The sequence below is a fragment of the Trichoderma camerunense genome (genome assembly GCF_050948025.1).
Source record: "Trichoderma camerunense strain CBS 138272 chromosome Unknown V8C40scaffold_3, whole genome shotgun sequence".
NCBI classification, from domain to species: domain Eukaryota; kingdom Fungi; phylum Ascomycota; class Sordariomycetes; order Hypocreales; family Hypocreaceae; genus Trichoderma; species Trichoderma camerunense.
This window is the reverse complement of record NW_028145367.1, coordinates 1,833,875-1,842,204: the sequence shown is the minus strand read 5'-3', so window position 1 is coordinate 1,842,204 and position 8,330 is coordinate 1,833,875. Positions and strand designations below refer to the sequence as shown.

The 8,330-nt window shown below is 48.5% G+C and overlaps 1 protein-coding gene across 1 annotated transcript; it reads right to left on the bottom strand.

The window, feature by feature from the left end:
* Window positions 1–5,617: 5,617 nt before the first annotated feature.
* On the bottom strand, window positions 5,618–8,088 carry V8C40DRAFT_236263 (chaperonin-containing T-complex subunit CCT5 domain-containing protein). The gene is made up of 5 exons (XM_083214020.1): window positions 7,762–8,088; window positions 7,676–7,693; window positions 7,569–7,617; window positions 6,399–7,515; window positions 5,618–6,339 (listed from the first exon to the last, which is right to left on the bottom strand). Exons 1-5 carry the CDS (start codon window positions 7,772–7,774, stop codon window positions 5,878–5,880), a joined length of 1,659 nt encoding a protein of 552 aa, XP_083077256.1. The 5' UTR covers window positions 7,775–8,088; the 3' UTR covers window positions 5,618–5,877.
* Window positions 8,089–8,330: the final 242 nt, after the last annotated feature.

Below are 8,330 nucleotides of genomic sequence, written 5' to 3'. Positions count from 1 at the left end.
CATCCGTTGCAGATGTTGGTGGGGTTTCGATGACTGCCTCTTTACGGACTCCGTACTATGAGTCACTAGCAGCCAGTTGGTCAGCCAACATTTGATAGTAGTATTCTAACAACAATTCACTATTGCTGGCTACCAAATCTGCTAGAGATATACTTGTCCGACATCTCCAGGCCTCTTTAAACTTGGATCCCTTCATTTTGAGGCTTTGCACTGAATTATAGGGGACAAATTTTAACATTGTCATTTCTGTAGTCATTCAAAACCTAGTGAGTCACTATAGAGCTAACCGTTTGAAGCAACTATCCCCTACAGGTTAGCTGTTCAACGCAGCATCGCACTTTTGCCTTTGATACTGCCATTGATGCTTTCTGTGAGACGGACATTTGTCGACGTTCTGCTCATTCAATATTGCGCGTCCATATTGGAGCGCTGCTCCGCACTGCCGGCAGGAGTGAGTAGAGTGCTAATCGTCGATCTGTGGCTATGGGCCGAATAGAGATGCGTCTCAAATTGCATCGATTACAAATAAGCTATAATCACACAACGTACCATTTGAGCACGTTGGGCAGTTTAATTGGCAGTAAAGAGAGCCTGTGATTTGAATGACTTGCCTTGATTTTGGTTGGTTGATCCCACGGCTGTACAGCCATGCACCCATCACACGATGCTTGATCTTTGTTCGTATCGGCAATAGACATGCATGCGTCCAGTTCAGGCTCTTCTTCACTTCTTGCAAAAGCGTCGTGTTTATGTGCCGATCCAAACGGAATATCCTGATGTACAATCAAGACATAAAATACAAGGATCAGAGTCTGACGGAGTTTATAGACGCAGGGAGGCAATTCGCAGGCATATTGTAGCCGGTATAGCTGCGGCTGCGAGACATCTCAACGGTAGCTCGGCAAAAAGGAAACAAATTGGACGAAAATCTTTTCCCTGTTATCCGCCATCCTGCTCGTTTATCCGGGGAACGAAGACAATGATCCTATTTGCCTGATGGTGACCTTGTCAGTCAACAGAATGACTACCCGCGAAGCTGTCTGGTGGATGGATATGCAGCAGCGCATGCGTGTGTACTTATTCGGTAGCTATCTGAACACCTGGGTGGCTGAATCGAGAAGGGGGAAAGGGAGGCACCTCGGGATGAGATCGAATCAAGAAAATAGAATAAAAATAAAATGATTAAAATAAAAATGAATAAATAAGTAAATGCAGCACGAGTTAGACAATGCGGAGACGTTTGCCTGGTTGGTGTTTCTTTCGTGGCAATACCATCACAACACCCTGCATCACGTTTACCTTTACATGAATGCACGTACATGCGTAGCAACAGCCTGGCACATACAGTCACGCCCGGCAGTGTGATCCGGGGAGAGGCATGAGACAGCAGCACGCATGAGAGACATGGAGAGACACGCAACGGCAGACAGCCAGCCAGACAATGTAGGGAGAGGAGAGACCATGTCGAGCTGCCGCCTGCTTGCTCACCGTGATCAGACAGGCACACACGCCCCCCATCTGTAGGTTCGGGGATGACCTGAGGGTATCCGCGAGACAAAGGCATTGGTGCTCTTTCTACCTACTAAGAGCTCCGTGTAATCCGCACACGATGTGTACATGCAGCTTCAGCATTCCAATGCTGTAACTAATGTGAGGAGCTCAACAAACATGAGCCCCCCATTCGCATGCCCCACGGAAAAAAAAAGAAACATCACACATAAGGCGCACATGGGGCAATGCAATGGCCGCGAAAGAGTGCTTGAAGAGCATAAACAAGTCAAAAAAAGGACGGAGAAAAAGGGAATAGAGCCAAAAAAGGAGGGGGGCAGCAGATGCCTGGTGCCGGAGTAATTTGCAGCTGGACGAATGGCTTGGTCGTGGAGGTCTGCCAGCTCAGCAATTGTCAGGCAGATGACCTTGGAGGCGGGATGGCGGCTGCATCAGCGCCTGGGGGGGCGGTGAGAAGACTCTAAAGCAGGAGGCCAAACCACTTTGAAGGGTTGCAGGGCAGGATTCGGGAAGTGTTGGCCTCATCATGCCGTAAGAGGAATCCCTGAGCTGAGGCCTGTGGTTTCATTTTTCATGCTGAGAGGAGATGCTGCCCTCCGAACTGGGAGCAAGAGAAGCACATCTTGGGAGAAACAGCTGGTGGGGTCTGACACCACCCGCATGCAGCACAATATAAGAATAGATGCATCTTGCTATTGGCCTCTGTGAATAAAAATAAAAATAAAAATAAATAATCCATATTATTATTATTATTATTATTATTTGCATTAATTCTTATTTTCGTTTCGTTTTTATTTTCTCTCCGCTACCCTTGTCGGCATTGTTTTTCCACCCCCCAGCCCGCCGTTTGGGTATCGACAAGAAAGCAGCCTCGCAGCTCAACAGACGTGGAGCTCCATCTCTTTGCCTACCATTTGGAATTGGAATGGAGTCTGCTTTGACAAGACTGGGCACCGTTTCTCTTGTACTCAAGCTCCCGTATACCCACGCATCCAGAGTACCTACTTTCCCATCTTCAGCTTACATGTCCATGTGTCCTGTGTCTACAGAGCACTTTTACCGTAATACCTACGACCACTACTCTCACATCGTTACTTGACTCACACCTCACTCAACTCGTCTCATTTAAATCCTTCAAGCCTCCAAATTCCCCGGCTTGCGTTTCCGTTGCATCTGTAGTGGCTGTCTCCCTGCCCAAGATATATTAAGTAGGGTGTATAAGCTGTGTGTATACAGACAACAAAGCCCTTCTGCTTAGCTGTAGGAATCACCGAAAAAGCCCCTCGTATAATATCACAGGACCCCTGTCCATCGTGTTTTCTTTTTGCCTTTATTCTTTTCCCCCCTCTGTTCTCTTTGGCTAAGCCATCGCCATGGGACTCGAGAGCGTGCGCAATAACGCCGCGGTCAGGCAGACTTTCTGAGCCCCCTTTCTTCCCCCGCAACGTTCTTTTGTCTGCTCGCCTTTGGGTGTCGAAAACGGCCATGGCTGAATCACACGAGAAGCCCCATCTGACGGCCGCTCGTTCGACCTTTCTCGCCAATGCAAGACGGAGCATGTGTTCCTGGCCGCCTGAAGGGCCGCATGCTAATGTACGTGTATGCGTACAGCTGTCTGTACATGCATCAAGCTTTTCTTTCCCATCACAGACACTTGACACACACTGACGCATGCACGGACACAACGCACAGAGACATGCCCTCCGCAAGCACAAAGCCCCCCATCCAAGCATTCATTATTCACACATCACACATCACGCACCACGCGCATTATCTGCATGCGCTCCGTACGCCCATCACCGGCAGTATGTAATAGCTAACCTGTACGAGGCTGCAGGCTGGGCCATCCAGGTCGCGATGGTACCTGTACCAAGACACCTTGTGCAAGCTTGTCGTGTTACTTTGTACTCACTCGGAGCAGGCTGTTCTCACACACACTCAGACAAGACAAGACACGCATCAATAGTATTCACAGACTCAGACACGGATGCTAGAGTCTTGGCACTTGTGCAAATTAATTGCATCTGCAGCATAAGTTGATCCCCCAATCTCAGGTGGCAAACTATGTTATCAGCATGATGAGGCTTGGATGTTATCACCATCTGCTCGGATGCTTGTCAGTCCCGGTTATCACACCGAATCTTCCGTCATCCAATCTGTCGTGCCCTCAAGTGAATGGGCAAAAGAGTATAGGTAGGGTGTGTAGAGAGCTGCCCAAGCATTGAAAAGTCGTGTTACAATGACCATACCGCTGCTCATTTCTCTGCTCTGAACACGGGCGCCAGCCTTCGTCTTCCGACTGGCTGAACCGTTTCAATGTTTTGGCGCCTCCTCGTCGTAAACGGTCAAGACTCGAAGCTGGGAAGATTGCCGTTGTAATCCCATTCGATGAAATCTGCTGAGCCACTTACTTCACGGATCCCGGCTGCTGTCACACCGGTCACTTTGTTCGTCACATTACACAGCAGCCTCTGTGGTTTCATTCGAGTTTCGTTGTACAATGTAGACGGCGCCTCCATCTCGATTCGGTGCCACTGCAATTTTTTTTATCAGAAGGGAGGGCCTTGGCATTTTCGAATCAAGTTTTTCTTCCCGTTGCCTTATCTTGAGACACCATACGGTCTGTCATGAACCATGCATGTTGTGTACTATTGTTCTTTCGAGACGTCATGCTTTGCTCAACTCGACCTTACCGACTCTTGTCTCACATTGGTCACCGTATTTCCGTTTTTGTAATGAGAGAATCCGTTTTGTAAAACATGACCTGCGTCTTCCCTTTTCCGTCCAGGGATCACTCGCTCACCGGCTGCATCAGCCGCAGCTGAAAAAAAGAAAAAAAAAAGGAATTATACGTCGCGAGACCTCTAGCAGTTGAGACTCGTCACAGTTTTACCAGGATTAATGCCTTCAGACCGCAACTTTCCTTGTCTAAATTTAGGTAAGGTAGGAAAGCCACCTAGTTTAAAAAAAAAATGGCTTGAACGACGTGTAATACTGTTTTGAGGGGTGAGCGCTTGATGTGTTACGTGGGGATGAAAAAGCTGTATGTCATGACCTTGAGCGGGCCTTTGTTTTATGGAGCGTAATATTGGGCTTCAGTGGATTTGAGACTTAAGTTGGGTGTTGAGAATTAATTAATTAAAAATAAATATTACATATTATAATTTATTAAATATTTTAAACGGTGCTGGGGCTTTGAAGGAAATAACGGAGGAAAGCGGCTCTCCTTTTGGTTTCTAGTATTGATCACTCTTCCTTTAGGTACTTGTAAGAAGCACCCACATCAAATACAAGTTTTATCAAATGTTTTTAATGTGAAAAATCATGTTAATCCAACTGAATACCCTTTAACCGTCTAGATATATGCATTATAGCTCTCTGCAAATTCCTCGAGTTCCTCTTGCAAGATGACTTGTCCTCCCAGCTCTTTTCAATTCGACTTGACGCATTTCGTCCTCGATATATGGCCTCTACTGCATTAGTAGAAGTAAACCTCCAAGACATCAACTGGAATGGGGATATCAGGATGCATTTTTTGCATAGTTGTGCCGGTGTGGTTAGCCTCTGTCTCGTTGCAGGGATAGCAATGCATAGAAGAACCAAGCTGAGTGAGCAAGTAATAGGACACTTGTGTGATATATAACATGATGAAGACCAAGAACATATTATCGATTGCCTGGAGCACTGCTTGATTCCTAGCAGCAGCGTTGACCCTGCGAGCAACATCATTAACCACCGCTGCTATATTTCTTATCTGGCCGGCCCCTCGTCCTTCTCGCCTCCGGTTCATGTTGGCTATCCGTGATGGAAGGTCAAAGCATCTGACAACTGCTGAAAGATTTCCTTATTAAAATAATGTCGCTTTGAAATGGCTTCATCTGTGTAGGTGGACGTGCCGGGTCAACCTTGACGTGCTACGTGTAGTGGTGAGTGCGATCTGTGACACATTATTTGAAAAGATCACTACGGCATCTTATAACTTGGCAAAATTTTCCATCAGCCTGCCGTGGGCGCCATGCAGTAGAACCCATGAACCTTATTGTATATATAAGTAGCATGATAGCTGTTGACGTTGAATCTTCTGAGCGTCTACGGATTGGCTTTCCACACGGAGATCTCATACTTTGCGGCTTATGATACGATTCTTGTAGCTTATTGAGCCGTAAATAACGTGATGAGCCAAAACCTCTACCCCCCAAACAGACTTCATAGGCTTTGATAGTATGTTACTAAAACGCAGGCAGAATGTCTTCATAAACTTTGTAGATTGATTTAGATTATCAACTCGCAGCGACGAGCAAAATGGTTTCTATTTGACCAACCAGGCTTTTTGTATGACCCCTTATCTATGTTCAGACTCAAGCTCCCTTAAAAATCATTCTCATCAGAGCCAGACACAATGACATTGTTAACCTTCAGAACCATGCGGCACAGCTGTGTTGCCAGCTGGAGCTGCTGCTTCTTGCTAATCAGCGGGTCAATGACAAAGGCCGCCTTCATGTCGTTGTCGCCACGTCCCATGCAGTCAACACCGAGCTTTCCTCTGTTGTCAGGTCCTGCCTTGACCTGCTGGCTCTTCACCTCCGCCAAGGTTGAGATGGAGTTGAGACCACTGTTCTCGGCCAAGGCCATGGGGACGGCGTCCAGGGCTTCGGCAAAGGCACGCATGGCGTACTGCTCCAAGCCAGGGGTCTTGCCGGCGGCATCCTCAACTGCCAGAGAGCAAGCAATCTCGGCAGCACCACCTCCGTAGACGACTCGGTTGTCTCTTACGAGGTTTCGTACGACGCAGAGCGCATCGTGTAGTGAACGCTTGGCCTCATCAATGATCTAGACATCTCATGTTAGCTAAAGGAGAACCCAATAGGCATCAAAACAACCAGTCATACCATCTTGTTGCTTCCGCGCACGAAAACGGTCACGGCTCGGGTGTTGGCGCACTCCTCAATGACCAGCATTTTCTCTCTTGTTGTTCCAAACGACATTTCTCTGACAATGCCGGCGGAACCCAGCTTCTCCGCCTTCAGATCCTCAAAGCGAGGCACTATCCTGCCGTTGGTCGCAATGGCAATTAATTCAATCTCAGGGCCACCGACCCATCGAACAGCGGGAAGCTGGTTCTGGAGCAACAGGTGGTTTGCCTCGTCATCAAAACCCCACTGGCAGATGGCCAAGTTTGCACCGGTGTCCTTGATCTGCTGAATCATCTCAATAAACTTCTCCTTCTCGTAGGTTTGCAGCTTCTTGAACTCTTCTACGCTTGTAATATCGAGGTGGTGCTTGGTCTTGGGCTTAGGGGGCTCGAAAGCGCATGTCAGGATGGCAATCTTGGCATCCTTGACCTCTGAGGGCATCTGGGGATGAGAGAAATCCTTGTCGATGATTACGCCCTTGACAAGAATGGTGTCCTCGAGAGCGCCACCAACCTTGCCATCGACCTTGATCAGATCGAAGTCCACGTCTTTCCGCTCGAGGTCAGCCACGGACAGAACGGCGTCAACGGCAATGTTGGCAAACTGGTCATGAGCCTTGGAGACAATCTTGCTTCCCAAACTTGTCCGCGCCACCTTGAGCAGGTTAGAAGTCTCCTCCTTTGTAAACTCGATGGTATCTGAGATCTTGTCCAACTCGGCGACAGCAATGTCGCAGGCCTGGTCGTAGCCGTCGGCGATGCGGATGGGGTGAATGCCCTTGTCGATGAGGTCGGCGGCCTGCTCCAGGAGGGCGCCCGCTAGGACGACCACACCAGTAGTGCCGTCACCAATCTCCTCGTCTTGTGATTTCGAAAGCTCCACCAGCAGCTTGGCAACGTGGTTGCTGACTTCCATCTGCTGGAGAATGGTAGCTCCATCGTTCGTGACCGTGATGTCGCCGTCGGGAGAGATTAGGATCTTGTCGAGACCGCGAGGACCAAGTGACGTCTTGACGAGGTTGGCAACTGTTCGGGCGGCGAGGATGTGTGACTTGACGGCTTCGTTGCCAAACTGGCGCTTCTTCTTCCCCTGACTAGACCGCCGTTAGATGGTGTCGAGGTGCACACACGACGTCCCGGAACTTACTCTCTGACGACAATGAAGGGCCGACCTTGCTCATCCTTCATCACCGCCGCTGCGCGTTGAATATTAGCTGTGGTCTCGAGGTCATCGTCGGGCCAGCATCGATTTACCGTTGGAAACATCTAGATCTAAATTGCGTGTCTGTTAGTTTCCACGCCTCACCCCTGACAAATCGTTGGACTCGGTCTTGACATACTCAGCGAATTCATTTTGGCTGGGGGAAACTTGTGATCAAATTTACACAAGACAGAAGGAATCAATCAATCTCGGCACCAAATGAATAAAAACCCCCGTGATTTGGCGACAGAGTATAGCTTCAAGCTTCCACGATCGTGCCCGAATTTTTCGACCGTTTGGGGGGAAGTTGCCTACAACTCCCACTACACAGGGTGCGGGACACGGACTAAGAAAAGTCCGCTACCGTCACCCCGCCAAATTATCAAGCTCCTGGAAATGCCCCTCCATGACTTAATCAAGGAGGCGCGAGCATGCTTTAGTACTGATGCCCCTCCGACGAATAAACTTGGAGCTAGAGCAACTCTTTTCTAAGACTTGATATTGGCTTTTTATTGCCTGTTGTTTTGATTCTTGTTTTTTTTTTTTTTCCTTTTCTTTTCTCTACAACTTTTTGTCTTGCTACCAGCATTCGCAACAGCTTTGTCGCATCGCAAGGCGCACTGCAACCCAGGAGGCGACGTCTGCCTAAGTCCATGAGTCAACCCCGAACATTCGTCACATGAAGTGCAACTAGTGCCGGGAAATCGC